This window comes from Protopterus annectens, chromosome 7.part0 (assembly GCF_019279795.1).
Source record: "Protopterus annectens isolate FY-2018-M chromosome 7.part0, PAN1.0, whole genome shotgun sequence".
In the NCBI taxonomy this organism is placed as follows: domain Eukaryota; kingdom Metazoa; phylum Chordata; order Ceratodontiformes; family Protopteridae; genus Protopterus; species Protopterus annectens.
Window position 1 is genome coordinate 175,568,147 of NC_056739.1, and position 24,781 is coordinate 175,592,927.

At 38.5% G+C, this 24,781-nt stretch overlaps 1 protein-coding gene across 2 annotated transcripts in view; it reads right to left on the reverse strand.

Annotated features, from left to right (window-relative positions):
- Positions 1-24,781, reverse strand: part of DENND2D (DENN domain containing 2D) — a 773,347-nt gene that overhangs the window by 353,159 nt on the left and 395,407 nt on the right. For both annotated transcript variants that reach the window (XM_044076655.1, XM_044076656.1), the window contains exon 3: positions 1,507-1,619. In XM_044076655.1, the coding sequence (XP_043932590.1) occupies positions 1,507-1,619 (113 nt within the window). The remainder of the gene's footprint in view (positions 1-1,506; positions 1,620-24,781) is intronic.

Here is a 24,781-nt window from a genome sequence, read left to right on the forward strand (position 1 = left end):
GTGTGTGTGTGTGTGTGTGTGTGTGTGTGTGTGTGTGTGTGTGTGTGTGTGTGTGTGTGTGTATGTGTGTGTGTGTGTGTGTGTGTGTGTGTGTGTGTGTGTGTGTGTGTGTGTGTGTGTGTGTGTGTGTGTGTGTGTGCGTGTGTGTGTGATAAATTACACACACACACATTACGGGCATAGTAGCCTGACACTTCTATCTGCCCAGTCATTTCATCATATTTTGGACTCGCTCTGCACCCACCTTTAGGACTGGCACCAATCTGATCTCATCTCAACAACATTGTGCCACTGCTCTCTTTATCTGATTCTTACCACAACACTCTCAGTCCCAATATCTTTGAAACCTCACTCCACACATCTACCCTTTGTCCTTATTTCTTCCAGCTCAGGACTTTCACTGAGATTTTCAAAACATAAACTACCAGAGAAGCTAGAAAACATATGAACAGACAACACCTCCACAGCCAGAAAAAATGCAAGAGCCAAGTATTAAGTAAGTAAACAAGAGATTTAGACAACCCCCTCATGATTAGTGCGTACTGATGGGACAGGCCTTAAAACCCTTTGAGTATTTAACCTTACATGGCTCTAGCTTCTCAGAACTAATTGGGTGGCCTTAAGAACCTTTTAAGTCTTGGACCTTCACATAGTCTTAAGCTCTTGAGAGTCATGTTAATATCAGAGCCAACTAATTTCCCTACCCCTTGCCTTTACTCTCCTGCCCCCCATTTATATATTTATTTTTTTCAAATTTTAGTGGCAACTCAGAGCCACTATAAGTCTGGCCCATCTTCAGTGTTCTCCATTCTTACTGGTCTCTCCGCCCATGTTCCCTTCTGGTCCCCAGAATTTTCCTGAAATTACCTTTACTGGACAGCCTCTTCTCCCCACTGATTTATTTGAGAACCCTAAAGGTCAAACTTTGACTTAAGTGACATTTTTGGCATTCATTGTCAATATATCACAAACTCAGATCTTTTGATGAACAAACACTATTGTACTATATACTTAAGATGTATATATTTTGAAAAGACTGTACTGTTATATTTTTAAAACTGCATGCAGAAGTCCTTATTTACAGGACAAAAGTAGTCACATGATACTTGGATATACAATGAAGCTTTGTTCTTTTCCACATCAATTCTTTTGCAGTTTTTGCATGCATTAATGTAGGTTAAACTCAACATTAGGATAGAAATAAATTGCTGCTTTTTTCAGATACAGACCAAAAGCCTCAAAAGGATTACAGTTAAGGGTGAAATTGTAGGTGTTGGATAGGCAAAAACCAGTTGCCAGCTAAAAAGGAAAAGAAAACAGACCTTTCTCACACACTTTCTCAACTTGTAATCTATTTGTGGTCTGATGGATCTGCCGCAATACAACTTCCACCACATTTACCAAAGCTGCCCTAACCACTGCCCCATCACTGCTGCAAGTTGTCATAGAGGTTAAGAAAGTTAACATTCACAAGCGTTACAAGCTACAAAAAAGTGCCTCCCCTACCTGTTGTATTCAGTAAGTGGAGCCCAGTTGTTTCCATCAGGGAAGCAGAACAGAGGAATGGCTTTCAGGAGAGTCTCCTCCTCCTCTTTTTGAGAACGAATGAGCTGTTCTCTCTATAAAACAAAAGCAAATCAGAACACTTTAAACTGTATTAAAATTAATAGCTAGTATGATAGCGACTACAACATAACAACATGTTTGCATGTCTGTCAAAGTCATATGCATGTTAAAGATCAAATACTAAATGTAGACCAAAGCATCCATTGTACACAAAACCTAAAAATGCCTGTCAGTACATGCACCACTAAACCAAACATTACAATGGAAAACATTTAGTATCACATCTGGCATAGGCTGTAAATAGAGTATATGTGTAATGCCATGAATATGATAAATGTGTATAGACTCTAGAGAAATGTATCCAGCACAATGCTCTGTAGGCAGCTGTCTGGGGCCCAGATCTACTTGGGCCCCCCCATAAACATTGCAGAAAAAAGGCTTGTCCATCCATATTTTTCAACTTTGCTTTTGACATCTTCACTTGGGTCTGCTTTGCTTTGATAGGTGACAGCTCCTATTTCTTCTATTTTGTTGGCTTGACTATAGAGCCAATGACAAAGAGAGAGAGAGAGAGAGAGAGAGAGAGAGAGAGAGAGAGAGAGCAAGATGCCCTCAAGCTTATAATATTCAAAACAGAGAAACCTGCCTTAATGTGATCTTTTAAGAAAACAAATGGTAGCGCACAGTGCTAAAGGTGTTGCCTATAAATATGAAAAGTGACTATGTTTGTGTGTGTGTGTGTGTGTGTGTGTGTGTGTGTGTGTGTGTGTGTGTGTGTGTGTTTGTGTGTTTATGGGCACACTCAGTTAGAGGGAAAAGTTCTGACTCTCATCTGTCTCTTATCTTGTAGAAAGCCTGTGATTTAGCCTCATACTTTTGTCATCTCTCAAAAAATGGTAAATCAGTGAGGATCACCTATAGTCAATAATGATGACAATTAGAGTTCTACAGCTCTTATTGTCTAGAAAATGCATATTTATATTATCTTTTTAAGTGAAGAGTTGTCTACCTCTCAATTGCCACAAATGATTACCTCAAATTGTTGTCTAGGGATGGCAAATCACCAAGGATTACAGCCAGTCAATAATACCAGTTATTATAGGTTCATAGGTTGGTACTAGGCTATCGGCCCTAGGGCCTATACAAGCCTAGCCATAACAATTCCCTGGCTATTTCTTCCCACAATATTTACTTCCCTGGACCCATGTCTAGCAGGGTGACTGACGTGATCCCCGGGGTAAATTTCCTATCTCCCATCCAGTCGTCAAGGTTCTTTTTGAAGAGGGTCAAGGATGTGGTCTGCTTGACATGTATGGGCAGTCTATTCCAGAGTATGGGGACTCTCTGGTCAGGAACCTATCCCTCCAGCATGTTTTGTTCATTGTGTTGACAAGGTTTAGATCCCTGGACTGTGTGGCACTGATGGATTGAGATTTCTTTAAGTGTAGCATGTCCAACAGCTCTGGGTTTTACATGGCCTTGTATGTTAAGCAGAGATCACCTCTGAGTAGACAATATGCGATAGAGTATAGCTGGAGTTTTTTTAGTCGGTCAGCATAGGGCATCTGCTTTAGGCTTGTGATTCTTTTAGTGAGGTGTTTCTGTGGCCTTTCCAGTTGTTGCAGATGTCTTGTGAGGTACATACCAAATGAGGTGTTGTACTCTATGATGGGTCTAATGAGGGATGAGTACAGTGGGACAATGACCTCCTTTTTTCTGGATGAAAAGCCCTTAGTGATGAGGTGTGCCACATAGACGTATTTCCTGACTGTTGTGGTGATGTGGTTATCGAAGCTGGGACCACTGTCCACCTGTATTCCTAAGTCTCTTATCATACTTTCAGTGTTTAGTGTACTGACACTTTTGTGGTAATTTGTGGGTACATGTTTTTTTTCCCAAAGGGGATAACTATACACTTCTTGGCAATGAGCTTGAGCCCATGACTCCAGCACCAAGCATCTGTTTCTGTAAGTCCCTTTTGTAGAATATCCACATAATTTGGGGATTCAATAATGACTCCCAGTTTGCAGTCATCTGGGAACTTTGTTAGCCAGAGTCCCTCAGTATTAGCCTGTACTTCACAGCAGTAGTTGCCAACCAAGAGCAGTTCCAGGACTGAACCCTGAGGTACTCCACTTGTCACTTGTCTGGAGGTGGATTTGGAGTTGGCTACTTTTACAGTGTGGGTTCTCTCAGTAAGCCAGTTGGCAATCCATCGAGTGATATAGGGATTTATGCCCAGCTTAGTATATTTATCTATGATTCCAGAGTGGGGGGTGGTGTCAAAGGCCTTGGCAGGTCCAGATAGGCTGTGTGGACTGCCTTACCCTCATCCATGGCTCTGGAGACTGATTTGAAGACATCAACCAGGTTTAGGAGACACAATCAGCCCTTCACAAACCCAAACTGGGTGGGGTCCAGTGTTTGAAGGTTGCCAATGTCTTTGTTTATAAGTTCCATGATAATACGTTCCATGGCCTTGCTCGTCAGACTGATGGGATGGTAGTTCCCAGGATCCAAGGGACTGTAGCTGTGCACCACTCAATGGGCACGAAGCCTGAGGTGAGGCTGTGATTAAACATGACACTTAGGTGAGGTGCCAGTTCATTTTGTAGTTCATGTATTACACAGCCCGTGATGTCATCTGGTCCCATGGATGCTGTATTCTTAGCTTTGGAGAGTGGATTTTTTTACCTGTGTGGCCATGATTATCAGAATTTGGCAATTTTTCTGTATTGAGATGGGCCCTTTAGGGGGTGAGGGGGGGGTGAAGTTGGCACTGAATCGATCTGCTAGGATATTGGCAATGTCCTTGGGATCAGTATATTTAATGCCATTCTGTTGTAGCTCAGAGCAGATCTGAGCATTGCCATTTAGATTCTTGACATAGCTATAGAATGCCTTGTGGTTGTCTTTGGAATCTTTGGCAATTTTATTTTCGTAACTAGCTTTGGAGGATTTTATGATAGATCTCAGCTTCTTACTGAGGCTGGTAAGGGAGATTTTTTTTTGCATCCTGGGATTTTCCTCTTTTTTGCAACAGTTTCTTCCTGCTGTTGTATAGTTTGTTTATGACAGGGCACCTCTGGATTGGCTTCCTTTTTTGGGGGGAGAGAATTTTGGTTCTATTTGGGATGGCACGATTCATGCATGAGTGGATGTACTCGTACAGTGCCTTAGTGTAGGACTCAGCAGTCAAACTTTCAGTTCCCGTCTGCAGAGGTGTCATGAAGTTTGTATCTTCTGACTTGAGTAGCATGAAGTTGGCCTTGGAGATTTTTTTTATGGATGTTTCCTTACTGGGGTGGGGGGGTTGGGGGTGGGCGTGGGATGTGCATGCAAAGGTGATTAGCTTATGGTCAGACCTAACCAACGAGGGGGTGACCTTTGGTGTGGAGCATCGATTTCCCATGTTGGTAATGACCAGGTCCGGGATATTGGAGCCCCTGGTGGAACTATGTATTAGTTGATCCAGGGCATTGGAATTTATGAATTCCAAGAACTGTTGGGGAAAAGGTGTTGGTACATGAGTAGTTTTCCCAGTTAATGGCAGGGTAGTTGAAATCACATAGTATTAGGGTGTTTGGTTGTATCTTAATATTTTCCAGTATGTTTTGAAAGGTGTAGAGAGAATCTTGGGGCATGGTGGGGGATCTGTAGCAAGCTACAATTTGGATTGTAGTCTTACCTAGTGTTAGTTGCACCTGGAGAATTTTGGATGCATTGTGTTAGGCAACTAGCCTAGAGGTGTGAATATCCTTGGTGAATATTGACACTCATCCACCTTTAGTGTTTTGGTCCTGGTTTGGTGTCCGAAAAGTATGGTAAGAGTTGTAGCCTGGTATTGCAGGTGCACTCTCTGGATCCTTGAACCAGGTCTCAGTTACTGCACAGATACCGATGTTCTCCATTTTTAGGAGTGCCTCAAGAGAGTGCATTTTGAGGTTTAGACTTCTATCATGAGTAGCATTACCTTCAGATTTTGCATACTTGTACCTGTTATGGTGGTGGTTTTGTCCTTTGAGACTTGCCTTAAAAGGCACTATAGGGGTGGCAAGAGCCTTGGCCAGTAATCTAAATCCCAGGGGTGACAGGTGCAGACCATCTCTGGCAAAGCATTGTGGTTTGTCGATCATGTCGTCCCATGCAGACAGATACTGGATCCCCCTTTGAATGACACCAGAAGCTTAGCCGATTGTTGAAGTCAATCATTTATCCTTATACTGTGGTATCATTCTGAGCGAAGACAGGATGCTACTCAAGGCTATGGTTATACCTGCCTGGGCCACATGATCCGAGAGCTCTTCCATGTCTCTTTTCATGTAGTCCAGGGAGGTACATCTCAAGTTATTCACTCCAACATGGACAATGACAGAGTCATATTTGTACTTGTTTGTGGACTGACTTTAGTGCATGAGTTATGTGGCAAATCCTGGCACCCGACAGGCAGCTGACTGTAATTTTCTCCTTGTTCAGCCTGGTGAGTGGGACATCAGTGTGCTTGACTATAGAATCACCTATGACTAAAGTGTTAGGTACGTTGTCTTGCCTTAGGGGCTGTTGTTGGGTGGCACACTGTTGTTGTGAGCTATGTGATACTTTGGTTGTGATTGGTGTTTGTTTGTGTTTCAGCTTCAGAGATCCTTGTTGCTTGGGCAAATTAATGTTAAGGGCTTCTGCATATGTGGGTTTAGTGTTGCTATTTGTGGGTGTAGGTAGTGAGGGTTTTGAAGGGCTATGTGTTGCTTGAGGTGTAGTGTGGGTGTTAACCTTCTCCTCTTGATTGTCTAGCACAATCTTGGCTGGAGAGAGCTTTGCTTCCAGTTTGGCTATGTAAGTGCATCTCTCACAGGTTGCAGTGTTTATTGGTAGGAGGAGAGGGTTGTCTGTATACATGAGACAATTGCTGCATTGCCGCAGTATGCCCAGATTCGCCAGGTGGACAGGAGAAATCATCTGAAGCTGACCCTTGGACTTGCCTGGTTAGGTGCTTTTTTTTTTTTTTTTTTTTTGTAAAGTACAAGAGCTGTTTTCCCTTACCTTGGCAATGTACTTTGCGATTATAGGCTGTTTAGTGCCTATGATTAATGTCTCCTTATTAACAAGGAAAGTTGAGTGCTTGTATCAGTTTAACGCTTCCTAGTGCTTTCCAGCAGGTTATAGAGCAAGTGCTAGTCACAGGGACTCCAACCAGAAAGAGTCAGGAATCAATGCACTCTGCTCCTACTCTCACCAGGTTCAGAATATAAGCACATATTCCAAGCTCTCACCTATAAAGTAGTTATTAAGCTTTCTGGTGATCAGCAGTCTCCAGGAAATAATGTAACTGCACTCCTTCTCTCACCAGGAGAAAACAGAAGTGCTAATCCCAAGATGACTACTGAGAGGCAGAATGTGGGCTCTCCAATAACTGGTGGTCTTGCAACAGTTGTTTAAAGGTAAGATGAAAAAAATGGTTTATCCTAAACACTGCAGTGTTTACTAGAGGAATTAGATGTGAAAGTAGGTAACTTAAGTTTTACCTGTCTAAAAAGTTAAGTTTTAGTGGAGAGTCACTATTTTTAAAACAGCAAGATAGATTGAAAGGGGTGGTCACTTTTGTATTCTGGTACTATGGAATACAGTAGGATGGCCAATAAATTTAAATAGTTGAAGGGGAGTGATTTCACAAAATGATAATCTTGTGCTTACTCACACAAGCCAGTAAAAGCAGAGAGGAAATTAGATATATGGTCAAATTAACATAATGGGCAGACAACTAGAAAGACAGTGGTGTTTAAGAACACAACAGTAACTGGGTCGGAGGGTGGAAAAATATTTCTGCCTGACTCACAAGAGACAGAGCTGTGGTCTCTTTTCAAATTTTAATATGCAGTTAAAATCAGAATACAAGTAAAACATAAGGTAAAGAAAACAAATCACAGTATTCAAAACAGAAAAAGGCAATAAAGTAATACAAAATACAACAAATAAAAAGCAAACTAACCTTTCTCTCACAGCAAAGTGTAGTAGAGTCTGGGTGAGCCTTTCTAGTAAAGCTCTGAAATGTTTTATTTTACCCCTTAAATAGAAGGTTTAGTTCCTAGCTCTACCCCCTCAGTTCACAGATGATTAACCTTAACTGACCTTTGATTAGAGTTTCATAGATCTTATTATTCAGAAAATGCATGTTTATATAATGTGTTTTATGTTAACATTTTAAATGAAAATGTGCCTGCCTCTCATGTGTCCCTGATTTTGCAGAACTCTCCTTTTCATCTGGTTCTTAACCCCAGCAGTCTTAGCCCCATTATCTTTAATACCCCATTCTACAAACCTGACATTTGTCTTTATTTCACCCTTGAATTTAATGCTTGATTTTCTTGTAAATCAATGAGGATTACAATTATTCAATAATGCCAGTCAACAAGAGTTTCATAGTTCTTGTGAACTATTTGATTTTCTGGTAAATCAAAGAATATTACAGTCAATAATGCCAGTCAATAAGAATTTCAAAGTTTGTATTTTTCAAAAAGTGTGTGTGTGTGTTTATGCATAAATACTTGGTTCCTGCATCCTAGAATAGTTATAATATAATTGAAGGAACCAGATGCAGAAAACAGGAACAGTAAAATATAAAACATGTTCTTTGTGCAAGAACCTTGGTTTCCTTGTCTTGTTGACTGTTGAGAGTGTGTTTATTATTTGGTTGTGAACAAACTGAAAAACATGAAGTCCACAAGTTTAATACGTCAACTCTAAACACATTTTTAATTTAGCTTGCTTTTGCAGGTACACCGGTGTGAAATGCACAGTGTTGGGCTACAACAGTGTTTATTTGGCACTTAGCACAGGTGAGTAGGGATATGAGCTGTTAATGAGCTGCTTCTTGCAGTACAATGTTTGATTCCCTCAGTCTTCATTTGCTTGCAAAGTGAATGTGACCAAATCACTTCACCAGACAGTACTCCTGTTCTGCCACTGAAAAGGTGCACTTATATCCAGTAGGCTGTTCCTTGCTGTTAGAAACTGTAGTACAAATGGTCTTTGAATCTCTGCACCTTTCACAAGGCTGCTAATTAGTGCTTCAGTATATGTTATTTAACTATGAATCCCAGTCCATCTCTTGTAGTTTATTGGCTTGCCAGGTGTACTTTTAATAAATGTTCCAAGAGAAGAGAAGTTTTATTGTTATTCAGGTTAAATCTGCTTTCAGTATGAGAGTTTTTTTTGTTGTTTTTTTACCAAAAGTCTGTCAATGTTTTTGCTGTAAAACAAAAAAAAAAAAAAACATTTTAAATTAAAGCCACATTTGTAGGATCATTATAAAGGTAAAGTACAAATGGTATGCATACTGACAGGCTTGAACAGAGTTTTATGGTAATTGAAGAGAGACAGCCAAGTAATGAGATATTGGTATGGCCGAGAGAACTGATTAATTACACTGTCTAGGGTCCCTACTGGATCATATCCCAGCTAAGAAGATGGTGGTGAATAGACTAACCATATGCAGAAAACTGAGCATGTGGTACACAAAAGTGGGAAGTATAAATGTGTTGAATTCATAAGAAAACCCTACAGTTGAATAGTGCGATGTAATCTGCAAAGGCTTTTGAGCCAGGTTAGATAATGAGTAGCGCAGGGCTTTATTTTCCATAAGCTCTCCTAGACTCCAGTCTAGCTATTTGTATAGCTTACATGATTTTTAAGGATACTGTACTCTCTGAAGTGCACTTCTACTGCTTCAAAAAGCCACTGGATGGTGAAGGATTAAATGTTTATCTCTTGTAAGGTACTAGATACTATAGTCTTACCTTTCATTTTTAAAGTATATACACTATGCATTGACTTTGTGGATACTGAAAACCTTTTTGGGATACCGAAGGTTGCTGTTAGAATCTGTCCTTAATTACAAGTAGTCAGGACACTCTCTTGCAAATAATCCCACATGGTCATAGTTGCAATACAGTTAGGGGACTTTAACCTGGATGTTAATGGCCATGAAGCCAAACATTTGAACAACATGCTGCAACATCTTAACTTAGAATATCTTACAAAACAGCCAACCAGGTATAGCCTTAAAATAGGAAAGCATTTTACTCTTGATCTTACTTTTACCAGATTGACCCATTGATGCATAACATTAAAATCCTTCTAGATTTCTTAACTGATAACTATCCAGTGCTGTCCTTTTGGTCCTTCAAAGCTATAAAACCTCTGCCCAAATTGTCACTAGTCCACCTTTCCTCCACATAAACTGGTAATGCTAGATTCTCATCTGAACTCTATGAAATGGTCTTCAGTTCAGTAAACGGATGACCCAGAAAGTGTCTTGTTATACTTCATTGATAAACAGAACTCTTATCTTCCCTTATGTGTGTAGAAAGCTACAAGGCCAGAAATGTCCTTGGATTACCAATGAAATCAAAATTCTTATGACATAAAGGGATAAAGCTTGGCCTGCTTTGAAAGAAAATCCAGTATAATTCTACATGGAAAGTATCTATCCTTAAGAAAGCAAATAAGAATAACATCAAACTCATCCAAAGACAGTTATCTTAGAAATAACAAAAGTCTGTTACCAATAATCCAAAAAGCTTTTGGAAAGAAATAAAACAAATAACAAAATGGTCTTTCAACTCCACCTCTGTCACGAATAATGTCCCTGATAACTCTAACACGAATCAATCAGTGGATTATATTAACTATCATCTCTTTCATTGAAACCATCATCAATGCATTTCTTAACCTTAGTTTTAGGCAACAAACTACTCAAAGTAACGATCAAGCTTGGATGTACATTCTTGCAGAGTATGTACCTACTCTCCATTTCTGAGCTGTTTCTAAGAAGGAAATTAAAAGATGATTAAAGAAATTGAAAGTCCCCACCTCTGTCTTGACTGTATTCCAACCTCTTCTCATGGGGTCCCTCAACTTCCTGTCCTTACTATCTCCTTACGAAAAGGCAGTAGACAAAACAGCCATACCCTAACTTATTTTTATAACCTCTCACTTCCCAGAGGAATTGTTCCACCAGTCCTGAAACATATCATCGTAAGACCTCTTCCTAAGGTACCCCAGTCCAAAACTCACAAAAACTATTGACCTATCTGCACTCTTTGCCCTTTTACAAAATTTTTAAAAGAGTTCTTTATCAACGGCTGCTTAAACATGGTTCATAGGTTAGTACTAATCTAACTGCCCTTCGGAGCCATTTTAAGCCTAGCCAATTATCCCTGTGAGACTCAAACCCTGCACCTTATGTTTGTAAGGCAAACACCTTAACCATTAGACCACCCTCCCAACCCTAGTTCCAACTGGTAATAAGTAGGAGCTTCTATATGACAGCATGGCTTCAGAAACGGTTTGAGCATGGCCACTGCAATACTGTCAGAATCTGACTTTGTCTATGGCAAGCTAAGTTATGACCTCCTTACAGCCAGTACTGTTGTGGAAATATACTGTGCTTCTGAAACTATTAACTACAAAACTGCTTTCAAAGCTAGAAACATTCAGCTTAGGAGAAAGTTTCACTACCTGGTACTATAGCTACGTTAAAAGCAGGACCTTTCAAGCTTACTTAACTAATCAGCTGTCCACTAATAGAACAGTAAAAGAAAACACACAATCAGGGAACAGTCCAACTTCCTAAGGAATTCCCAAGAGCACTCATATTATCCCCATTCAAAACAGCCATTGATGAAACGCTCTTCTCATGAACAGACCCAGCTGTCTAGAACAAACTAGCAGCTAAATCAAGGCATAAAGATATTCTTATTAATTTTAAGAAGTCCCTTTCTGAGCACCTCTTCAATGACGTTGCTTGTAAATGCTTTGGAGATACTGGATAAATTCTTCAAAAGGCTTAAAAATTCCAGAAATGTTTACAATGTCTTAACTGTTTTTTTTTTAAATTTAACTCCTCTTACTCATGTATTCCTTTCTTATTCACTATGCCTGTCTCCTTTTTTTTCTGATTGTCTAAATTACTATCAGTGAGTTGACATGAATGCAAAATATTTCATACCAGCCCACTGGCAAATAGCAAATCAAGGCTCTTCTGCAATCAGGGGCCTAGAAATGGCTAGGTTCCTTCTCTACTTTCAGTAGAGTTTAAACTAAAGCAATAATAACTCTGATTACAATAAATGCCAAAAATAAGTGCAGTTTTATCACAGTAATTCAGTAAGAAGTACTTTGCTAGGTGTTTCTATGCTGGTAAATTGTCAAATCCAGTTTAAACAGTCACATTCAACAGTGTGGTCACTAAGCGTTAAGCAGCTCTGAGCACAAAGTCTTGTAAACACAGGGAAACACAGACAACTTATAACAGCACAAAAGCAAAAACATTAAAACAAGCCCACTGGCCAACAGCAAAAGAGCATACTGCATGTTTCTACAACAGTCAGAGGCCTAGAAATGGCCAAGTTATTTCTCTCATTAGATTTTAAAGCAATGCAATTCTAACTGTGATAAGCTTATCAAATCTGGTGTAAAATGATCGCAATCAGTAGTATGGTTGTTTAGCATTGAGCAGCTCTGCGTGAGTGAATACAACACAGTACAAACCCATGCATTCTGCTACATGAACTCTGCAGAGGCTGGAATTTCACTCCCACATACAAGAGTGCCCTGCTCCTTCATGTCCTTGTGGACCCCTTTCACACTGTCTCTGAACCTGAACAGTTTTGTAAGAAGGGAATCCAGTACTATTGCCTTGGTATCCTCCAAAAAAAAAAAAATCCACATGTGTGAGCCCAGAGTTCCAGCATATGGCTATGTCAATTCTTGCAGGTGGAGCCAGTCTGTTAGCTAAGTAAAGGATGTCATGGACCATGTGGTTTGTCATACTGGTGGAGGTTGTGGCCAGGATCTTAACTTGCCCTTCAATATTTCAACCAATACCCTTTGAAAAAATATTGTACACCAGTTAGGTCAGCACCCTTACTTTAAGGGCAGATGCTATAAGAACATGCTTGCCAAGTCTGTCCACTGGCCTTAACTTACTGTTAGTAGGAAGAACAGCTGGGTTTTAATAAGCAGCAACGTTCATGAAGGCTTATGCAATGATGATTAGAGCCAGCTTTGGCATTTCTGAGCATATTATGTAGTCATGGGGGAAGGTGAGATTCAGTTGATGTTTTGCAGAACTGAGGTTACAAGGTAAATCAATATGTTTTGCCTTTTCTAAGGTTTTCTTGTAACTTTTGAGGGAAGGTTTCTGTGACTCAGGAGAAAGTTCTCAATTTTTTTCCCATTTTGAGGTGGTCCCTACAGACTTGTCTATGTGGGATGGATCTCTTTCTTGGTGGGCTAAAAAGGTTTAAACACCCAAAATCTGTGACTGATGCTGACTGGATTCTTGCCAGCATCTCATGCTGTTAAATTGGAACGGGAGGAACTGGGATTGAGACATTAGCACATGTTCCACTGGCTGCAAAATCTGTGTCAGTACTTGTGTTTCATTTTAGGGCGTTAAATAAGTTGGCTTAAAAATATCTCTTGCTGTAAGTCCATTGCCTAACTGCTTGAGGGGCCATCAGTGGTAAGTAGGGCACTGAAAAGTCAGTGTAGCAAAAGTACAGCCACAGGAACAGGGGAAGAAGTGGGAGACTTGTGGCTGCATTTGAGCTGAATCAGAGCCCTCAGAGATGGTGATACAGGGACCATCAAGGTTTGACTATGAGCAGCTGGTGTCTGCAGTCAGTAGTCTGAGGACTGGTATTGTTCAATATGTTAAAAGAGCATGCATTGGAGAAAGGAGAGAACTTACAGCAGTCACAGATATTATCCCACTACTCCCGAGAAAGGGGTATGGGACAGAATGCTATCCATATTTTCCTTTTACTTTAGTGATCGCTTCTCTCATGTTCTCACAGTTAATCAACAAAAAAGCCATACTATTACCATGGAACTATTAATAAATAAGAAGCAAAGAAGGAAAAGAAGCAAGAATGAACTATTCTTTGTCAACAAGATGAGAAAAGCTTTATTTACAAAACTAAAATGCAAAGTAAAACAAAGTAAGAGCTATCTTCCCAAGAATTCATGTTTGTTTTCCTGTTTTTTCTATTTAATAGGGCAGGAGGAGGGTCTGCATAAGGGAGGAATGGAGGTACAGGCGCTATCTACTATAATATACTCTTAAGACAGGAACAGACAATAAAAATTGCAACCTTTTGTCCAGTTGTTTTGCTAAGGAATATTCAGCTTGGGAATCTGATGGATGAAAAGACCAAAGCCAGAGTAAAAGTAGTGGTCTTAGATGGAGGGTCTTGCTATTTCACATTGGCTTTAAGCATCTTCATCAGCCTTTTGTTACACTAAGTTTGGAATAGCATCAAAGAATCTATGCTGGAGTCTGATGGCCTCAGATTTGCAAATTGCTGCTTGCTCATAAGGGCCCTCTTCATCAAAAAGTTTTGTTACTTATTTTTTTCAACTCTTGCATGTGGCCTGACTTAAATTTAGTCAGAGTGCACTGCACTGTTTTGTAGCCTTTGATTAAGCACAAGCAAATGGTGTTCCAGTTAATACCACAGAACACTTTTTCAAACAAAGTTTTTGATCTAGTTATTTAACAGCCCGAGGGCCAGCACACCAAGGGAGCATGGTCAAAGGTACAGCAAAAAGATGCAAAAGATGTAAGAAAAAATAATAAAATTACTTCTGACTGTACGGAAAAAGCACACACACATACATACACAGGAGCACACACATTCACACATATACACGCACACACACACACACACACACACACACACACACACACACACACACACACACACACACACACACACGCACACACACACACACACACACACACACACACACACACACACACACACACACACACACGCACACACGCACACACACACACACACACATTTACTGTCTCCCATCATGACCAAGTTGTTGATACATGATGAGACCGGGGGAGTCTGCCAAGCAGCCTGACAAAGCTTTAAGCTCTGAGAGGTCGTAATGTCTATATTGCATATTCCTGACAGTTACTAAAATGGTACACGTCAGATAATGTAAGCTTTTTCACAAGTCTTTGAAGGATGATATGAAAGAATGAAGCTATAATTCTCCTTCACAAGTGTGGAAACAAAATTATGGCTGCAAACCTAAAACCTGTCAGTCTGAGCTTAGGGAAAACTTTAGTGTTGTTTCTGAAGGAAATAATTAAGTGATCTGACCACTTATGGGCCTTCTGACCATTTCATTTTATTTATTTATTTATTTATTTATTTATTTATTTATTTATTGTCATTTGTTAACCAGGCTAGTTCAGCTGAGCCAAAGGCCTGTTTTCAGTGGAGACCTGAGGAAAAAAGCTCCAGTTACAAGAACAGTCATTCAAGACAAAAATTTATATCACAAATGACATATAACAAGAATATATACAACAAAGTGAAGTTAACTAATTTAGCGGTTTTGTACAGGCTTCAGTGTACATCTATGAATTCATAACAGGAAGCATTGCCTGAGAAATGCAAGTTCTTTGTGTAAACAGGTTTTACATCAGAAACAGACTATGGATATGCTGATTGTAGATGTCTGCAAGGCAAGTGACACTTTTTTTAAAGAACAGGTGAATGAACAAACTAAAAAGTTTTGCAAAGTCTATGGTGGTAGCACGAGAATAAACATAGCTATGCAACATGACCCACTGGGTCACATTAAGCAATGTCCAATGGAATGATGGTAGTGGCTGGTATAAATAGTGGAGATGTCATTTTCAGTGGCATATATCACTATACCTCAAGACATTTTAGGTGAGTAAAGCTTTGTCAAAAATGCCTTTCAGTGACAAAGCAAAAGCATATAAAAATTGGCTCCTGAGGGGTGCAGAGAAGCCCACACCCAAGCTATGCAGGGGGAACTTCCTACACTCATCCTTTTTCATTAAACCCTAAGGCCAACATAACAGCTTGGCAGAAAAAGCAATTTACCCACTGCTGTAGGTATACAGAAAGCAAGAATTGGCAGGATGGGTTTAACTAAATGGGTTTGACTGAGCATGGCCCTCAATGACTCACAAAAGTACATTTTTAACATCAGTATTAGTGACGCTGCAAAAAAAGTATATGGGGAATATGTATTCCTTCTTGCTGATGACACAAATTAAATAACAGGTTTGATGCATAAGAAAGTATAAAAGGGGATTAAAAGGAGACTTGATGAGCCTGCAGGAACTAAATAAGGCATGCCACTTAATTTAGTGCTGAATTGTACATCTTGGTATCAAAAAGCTCAGGAAAGACAAACACAGATGCAAGAACAGTAATATTAGAAAGAAAAAATGAGGAAAGGGTTGCAAAAGTATCAGTGGATGACCCGAAGGATTGTAGGTAACACCAAGGAGAAATGAGGACAGCAGAAGAATAGTGGTACACAGAAGGAGAGATATTACCTACTGAAAATAAGAAGCTTGTTATGCTGAAAAAAAAATTTGTAAGGTGTCATTTAAAGTTGTATAAGTGGCTCTGGTGGCCTCATTGTTGCACAAGTATAGGTTAATGGCATAGAGTATCTATTTGTTTCCATTTGTTGACTGCCAGTTTCTCAGTGGACAAAGCCCAGTTTAGGGGAAGGCCAGGGGAGAAAAGTTCCAATACTTCAAGTGTTCATCCTCCGATAACACACAATCTAGTTATTGGTCACAGGGGAGCCAGAGCCTATCTCTCTACAAAGATTGTACAAGATAGTGAAACTAATCCTGATCAAGGTGTGAGCACATTACAGGGGACAATCACACACACAAACACAGGCACACCAATGATAGAGAAATATTTTGTTAAGTTACAACTCTTGCACAATTCCACAAAGATATTATATGGTGCAGTAGAAGCTAAGCTATACATCTAAAAATGTTGGATGAAGTCATGAATAGAGGTATTAGGAGATGCAAACATAAGGAAATGTGCATAGAATAGGTATTAGAAAACAGCTCAACTGTACTGCAATCAGTACAGTTGAGCTCTACAGTACAGCTCAACTGTACTGATTGCAGTCATGTGACTCAGAGATGCATACACTTATATATGCATACATATACATATGTGTGTGTGTATATATATATATATATATATAGATTCATAGATTCATAGATTCATAGATTCATATATATATGTGTGTGTGTGTGTGTGTGTGTGTGTGTGTGTGTATGTAGACACAGACACACACACGTACACAGTATTGCTGGTTTAAATCTTATGATATGACTAATAACTTCAGCTCTGTACATACTTATATGTGCGGGTATGTGTGTCTATATATATATATATATATATATATATATATGTGTGTGTGTATATGGGTCCCTATCAGATTATTGAAGTTTCAAAACTTTGAAAGCCATATGGTCGGGAAAACATGATAGAAATTTTGAAACTTTGAATGTTTTGAATGGAGATCGCAGTACAGCACAAATGGGAAATTTACCCTTTTCTGAAATGTAGTGAGATCTCAGAGTTGGTATATCTAATTAGCAGGGGATGTGGGGTGCAAGGGGGCTTGCCACCCTGCAAAAATGTTACAAATATAATTATTTTTGCGTTTTATTTATTTATTTATTTTTTTAATGTTTGAAGTTCCAAAACTTGGATCCTATGGTCCTGGCCATATAAATTTTGAAGTTCCAGAACTTCGATAATCTGACATAGATCCACACACACATGTGTGTGTGTGTGTGTGTGTGTGTATATATATATATATATATATATATATATATGTATATATATATATATATATATATATATACATATATATATATATATATATATATATATATATATGTATATGAAGTAAAAGCACAAAATACATGCTGTCTGCTGTCACCAAGCCTTAGGGCATACAATTAAACTTTAATAAAATATATTAAAACAGCTGATAAGCTCTTTCAGGTTTTAAGAAACCCTTCCTCAGATCTAACTTCATTCATGAAAATCATCAGTAAAATAGGACTGTTAGCCAAGCACATATTCCATAGAAGGACACAGCCCATGAATCAGCCTATTAGATCTTTCTATGTAACTTCTGCCCTTTGAGGGCCGGTCTTAAAGGTATATTTGTATTTAGGCCTGGAAATGCACAGGCTTGTAGTCTGGCAATCCATTTCATTTCATTCTGTTCAGTTTTTAGGGAAATATCACCTCCTCTAATTAAAGTTTTTGTTACTTCCATTGCCTTAAACTGAAAATAATGTCCCCAATTCTCATTCACGTTTAAATAGCGGGTCCTTAGCATCTTTCAATTTAGTATCGCTTACATGCTTAGAGATACATTCCTTGAAGCATCTATCAGTTTTCCCACATAAAAAACATGTAGATAAATCACATATTGCCATGTATACTAGATGTTTAATCATACAATCCACATAGTTATAACATTGGTACATCTTGCCAGTTCCTGGATGCACAAATTCATTAGTCATAAGAATGTGTTTGCAACAAGTAAATAATCTACACGGGAACATGCCCTTTCTGTTCATGGTAAGTGTAGATGCTTCACTAGTCGAATAACACAATAATTGCTTCAAATTTTTGTTACGTCCATATATGAAACTTGGTATCGGACCAGCCATATCTTTCAGTATAGGGTCCAACATAAATATTTTCCAGTCATATCGAATGACATTACTTATCTGCTTTATATCACCTGCATAAGTTAACTTGATCCAGTTCTTGCACTTAATTTGTTTTCGCTGCTCATGAACTCATCCTTCACTACTTGATGTTGGAGCAGGTACACGTTTTTTTTGGATAAATGGCTGGACATTCAGACTTCTTGAAGACCTTATGTCCACCAATTCCTTATCAGTCTCCTGCTCTGCATAGCCTCTTACAATTAATTATCTTCTGATTGTATTTGTTGTTGTCTCAAAATCCATTTCTGTGTCACATAACCTTGATGCCTTAAATGCTTGATTCCTTACAATGTAAGTAAAAGTATATGCAGGATGCATACCCTTCCTATGCAATAAATTATTCTTTTTGCATTCCTTCTTAAACAGCTTCATATTAAGGTGCTTTTGTTCATCATTAAAAAATCTCTATATCCAAAAAGCTTATGTCAGTAGTGGAGAAGTTAAGCTTGCATGTTAGAAAGTCAGTTGTTCTCTCCAGGTATAATACAAAATTCTTCAAATTATCATATGATATTCCATATCAGATAGATGTTATCGACAAACTGCGTATAAAATTTCAATGAGTCATGGAAGGGACTGTTATTAAGGACATGCTTGACCTCCCAGTCAGCCAAAACCAAATTGGCATAACTGTTTGGACACGGTGTCCCCATAGCAACACTGCATTTTTGCCAATATATATTTTTATTAACAATTAAGATGTTATCATGTAGAACAATATCAATAAGTTGGTAAAGTAATTCCACCTTATAGATATATATATATATATATATATATATATATATATATATATATATATATATATATATATATATATATATATATATATATATATATATATATATATATATATATATATATATATAAATATATATATATATATATATATATATATATATACACACATGGGTCTACTACCATAGATCGAAATTACACTATTTCGAAATACGATTGTAGTGTTCCACTAATGCGAAAGTGCACTTTCGCAAAAATCACTAAGTCGAACGGGACATTTCCTGCACTGTGGTGCGGTAGTGACAGACCTTAGGATTAGGGCTTGGGTTAAGGATAGTGGATAACTAGTAGGGCTATCCACTATCCTTAACCCAAGCCCTAACCCTAAGGTCTGTGACTACCACACCACAGTACAGAAAATAGGTCCGTAACTACTGCTCAGTGGAGGAAATACAATTTCCTGCACTGTGGTGTGGTAGTCATGGACCTTAGGGTTAGAGCTTGGGTTAAGGATAGTGGATAGCCCTACTAGCTATAACCCTTCATTCGTTCTACTGACATTTGCGAAAGTGCATTTTTATGGAAGTGTACTTTCGCATTAGTGGGACACTACTATCGTATTTCGAAATAGTGTAATTACAATCTACGGTAGTAGACCCATATATATATATATATATATATATATATATATATATATATATATATATATATATTATATAAATACATATATGGGCCCCCTTCAGTCACTCAAACGTTTACTAGTTCGAACCACATATGGCCAAGACCATATGTTCGAACTTGTAAAAGTTCGATTGGACTGAATGGATATCTCAGTACAGAGTGGAAAGGGAAGATTTCCCATTTCCACAATATAGTGTGATCTTGAAATTGGTATATTTAAGTAAGGGGAGTGTGGGAGGTGCAGGGTGGCTACGTTTAGTTTTGTGTTTTTTTGTTTCATGTGTTTTTACTTCAGTGTTCGAACTTTTCTGAGTTCAAACATATTCTTTCGGCCATATGTGGTTCAAACTTGTAAAAGTTCGAACTGCTGAAGTAGATCCATATATATATATATATATATATATATATATATATATATATATATATATATATAATATATATGATAATATCATTATTGGTAGAACATGTCAAAGTGAAAAACACAAATGAGTGACCGCAAAATAATGAAAACACAAATCTCTGACACATAAAATGAGATAATCACAAAATATTCTCTTCCAATGTCAGTAAACAACAGCTAAAAAATCAAGTGTTGTCTGAATGGTAGAAGAGTTAGGGGGGTGTGGGGGGGGCATTTTGTTTAAACTGTGTAGTTTTTCTTGTATTTTCATGCTTTTAATGAAAATAGGTAGGGGGCTTCGCCCACCACACCCCCCACAGTCCCCCAACTATATATATCAACTCCAGGGTCACACAACATTGGGGAGGGGGGCAAATCCCTAAGTGCCTTGAATACTGGTTGTTGACCAAATGAGCTGTTGACCAACTGCATGTCGATCAAATGGTCTGTCGATCTTCTGAAGTAGACCCATATATATATATATATATATAAATAAAATCATGTTCTAACATCTCTCCATGTCTCACTTGTCCATTACCTTTTCTCATGCTTGTGCTATCTATAGTTGTTGTCTGCCTAAACAGGAATTATGTAACAAGTACAACACATTTAACATGTCATAGATTTATATACTGGTTATGTAAAAGTCCATAAACTTTTGACCTATGTATATGTGGATGCGTCATCTCTGGGCTGTGGTTAAATATGTCCATTGTGGATAAGGCCACTACCTCAGGTAACAAAACAAACATATGTAATTCAGTAAATAAGTAAATGTAACATGTCTCTAGCCTTGAAGAACGAAGGTATAAGTATGACTGAAAGTTGTACTTACTTCAATGGACTAAGGGGAATCCAAAGACCAAAAAGAAAAACCTGAGAATAAGGAGTGACTGCAGTTATATGAGGATGGGTCATAGAAGGACAGAGAAGTATTATTTCAGCTAAGGATTGTGGGTGACTGGCTCTGCCTTCTTGAAGACCCGAATAAAAGTAAAGTAAAAAGAGAAACTAATTCAAAAACACATGCCTTTTAAATGTCCCAGATTGTCAGTAATATCCTTCCTGACTCTGGATCAGAATGTTTACATGTCATTTATAAAATCTGGAAGTTTTTAATAAAAGTTCATTAAATAGTGCTAATTAGAGGTATTCACTTTTTTATATGTTAGAAAAATAATATATATGCACATCATGCTATTTAATTAGCTTTCTATGTGAGAGGTGAAGAAGTGATAGTATTTAAAAATTGTCCTGAGCTTGGTTCTTTAGGGCTTTGTCTTTGAGTATCTATGTTTTTTACAGTGATTTTAGACATAAAGATGTTAAGGTCTCTACAAAGGTAGAAATAAGGCAGTTGCAAAGAGGGTAGAAAAATGTAGCTCAAGTAAGAGCTAAAACAAATAAAAAATGGAAGGCAAACCAGATTTGCCAGGAGAACCTTATTAACTTCAGTCCACATTTCTCTGTATGTTTCTAATGCATCACACTTCCACTTTCATTTGCCTCAGCTACACACACACACACACACACACACACACACACACACACACACACACACACACACACACACACACACACACATGTGCCACTAATGGCAGACTTTAACTTAAATGATATGGCCAGCTGTGGCATTATGGAAAATAATCACTTTACTCCTACAGTAAACAATTTTACCTTATAGCAAACTTTATATTTCATGTCACATGTACTATAAGCCAATGATTGCTTAATATGGAGCAGGGAGTAGAAATTAAGCAGCTGAATGACATAAGATGTAGCAACCCTGTGCATGCACAGTACACATGACACCCGGTAAAATACAAATATAATAAAAAAACAAACAAACATGCACTTGTTCATCTGGAAATATTTGCTTCATGTGCAGGTACATCTGAATAAACAGTAAGAACCTGCTGTCAGTAATTTCTTTCTTTCTCCTTTTGCATGAATACAGTTATCAATCCATACTCCCATGAGCTGTAACTCTGAATTTCTTATCTACTCATAAGTGATACACTTCAGTGGAAGACCACTTTAGAAGTCAATTAATGTCTTTACCTGCATGAGTTCATTGGTTTACTTTTCCCGGTGTCATTGCTTATGCATATATTGCATTGTTAGCTGTGATTCATCACAAATGACGTAAGACTGTTTAAGGTGCACAGGTTGAGTACATGATTACAGGGCTTTTCCTCTCCCTACAAACAAAATGAACTAGAGCTGCTTAGTTCTGTACACAGAAGCTAACAGAAGTGAGGGCTGTTTTCTATGTTTCTCCATTCACCTTTTGTAAAACTGCACATTGCCATTAAACACATAACAGGTTTCCGAACCACAGGTACCCACTAAAAGGCATTGCTAGTTTCTGCATGTTTTACTGCTATATCAGAGAAAGTTACCCTCTTTAGCATACAAGCCTCTCAATTCCTTTTGAGGTACACTTTTCAACTTTATAAAAGCATTTTGTGATGGGCCTGTCAATCTACACCCATTAGCCAAAAATGTATTTTAAATGCAGTTACTCTTTCAAACATATGATGATAATAACATGACAGATACATGAGGGCTGAGAGAACAGTTGTATTTTCTTCAAGGATCGTACAGAATTTGTGAGATTCTTCTGTATAGGTTCCTTTTTATACGTGTGTGTGTGTGTGTGTGTGTGTGTGTGTGTGTGTGTGTGTGTGTGTGTGTGTGTGTGTGTGTGTGTGTGTGGGAGGGGAGAGTGATAAAGCACCAGACATGCCTAATTACTGAAACTGAAGTGTGATTTTGTTCTGCAGGAAACATTAATTTTGAAAGGAAGTCAGTGGTATAGTGCTAAGATGTAATCTGAATCCTATACCTACAGAATAGAAGTGGAGAACAAACTCTAGCACTTTCCGTATGCCATTCAAAGGTTAAAACTTTTGTAGCTGTAAAATGTGAAAATACCCACATTAGGGCAGAAAAGATTGTTAGGACAGGGATTATGTAGTACTTAAGAGTCGTAGATGTAGGCACAACTTGATTAAGAAGGAAATAGTTTGTTGCCTCATCTGTGCTTGTATTTAAAATGTTAATATTTAACTGCAATGTGTTAATGATTGTAACACGTCAGAACATCCCATGTTTTGTAACTCTGTACTGTGTGTAATGCTGTGGGATTCTAAGAGCTAACAAACAGAAAATCCAAATGCTGTACAGTTAATGGTTCTCATTTAATTCATGTTTGGCTGGATGTGAATATTTTTTTTTTGTTTAAATCTGTCTTCCAGAGTTTAACTGCATTAGTAATAATAATAGCTATGATATTTTCAAAGACCATCTGAAGCAGATTTACTGCTGAAGCTTAAGTCTCAAACTCCTGCTTGCTACGACAGTGAGTGCAAAATATTTCTCTGTATGTGGCATAATTAAAAATGATAAGCGAAACTTTTGCCACAAAGAATAAAGTGCAAAGGATCTCAACCCAATGTTTTCCTTCAGAGTTTTGTGCCACACTGGAATACAATATAAGGCACTAGGGTACTAGTCCTTCCAATAAAGCAGGGATATAGTGTAAGGCTCAGAGTCCTTGTCTTCCCTGTGACCCCTCTGTTGCACAGAAGTATTCTGCATGGCAGCTGGGCCCTATACTGTCTTATCATGCATGAATACGCTACATAGGGTTTCAGTCCTTTTCCTTCCTGGTATGTCTTTTACCACAAAGGTCTACATGCCAATAGAACTGGGTCCTATTTCTTCCTAATTAGTAGGAGAACACTGCAAGAGACAGAATCCTTATTCAAACCATTCCTCTGCTAAAGAGAAATACCCCATAAGATACGCCTATCCAACTGCCACACAGTACTAAGCTGCATGGTACCTAAGCTCCTCTGTTCATTATGTGAAAGTCCTCATTCATGCAGAAATATGCTACAGAGAACTAGTCCTTACTTCTTCTCTTGATGTTTTCTTCCAAACAGAAATACAAAGCAAGGGATGTGGGTAACATTCCCTCCTACCATGTAGGAATATAGTGAAAAGGAACTTGGGCCCTATTCCCTCCTACCATGTAGGAAGGGACCAGAATCTTATTCTGTCATGCAGAAATACACTGTGAAAGGATCTGGGCCTAGTTCCTGTGTATCATGCTGGAATGCAGTGCAATGGGACGTGGGATCTGTTCTTGGCTACCGTGCAGGAATACACTGCAAAGGGACCTGAACTATACTCCTTCTCTCAAGTAGGAATACACTGCGAAGGTACATGGGCCTTCTTTTCTACATTGCACGAATATACCGAAAAGGAACTGACAGTATTCCCTCACTGTAAAACAACCTTTGTGGGAAAAGAAAAGAAGCTGGAAGGATACTGGCTTTGCCCTCTGCATTTCAAGAGGCCATGTTACTACTATTTTTATTGTGAGAGTACTGCTAATACATGCTGAGAGTACTGCTAATACATGCTGGGAGTACTGCTAATACATGCTGAGAGTACTGCTAATACATGCTGGGAGTACTGCTAATACATGCTGAGAGTACTGCTAATACATGCTGAGAGTACTGCTAATACATGCTGAGAGTACTGCTAATACATGCTGGGAGTACTGCTAATACATGCTGAGAGTACTGCTAATACATGCTGGGAGTACTGCTAATACATGCTGAGAGTACTGCTAATACATGCTGAGAGTACTGCTAATACATGCTGGGAGTACTGCTAATACATGCTGAGAGTACTGCTAATACATGCTGGGAGTACTGCTAATACATGCTGAGAGTACTGCTAATACATGCTGA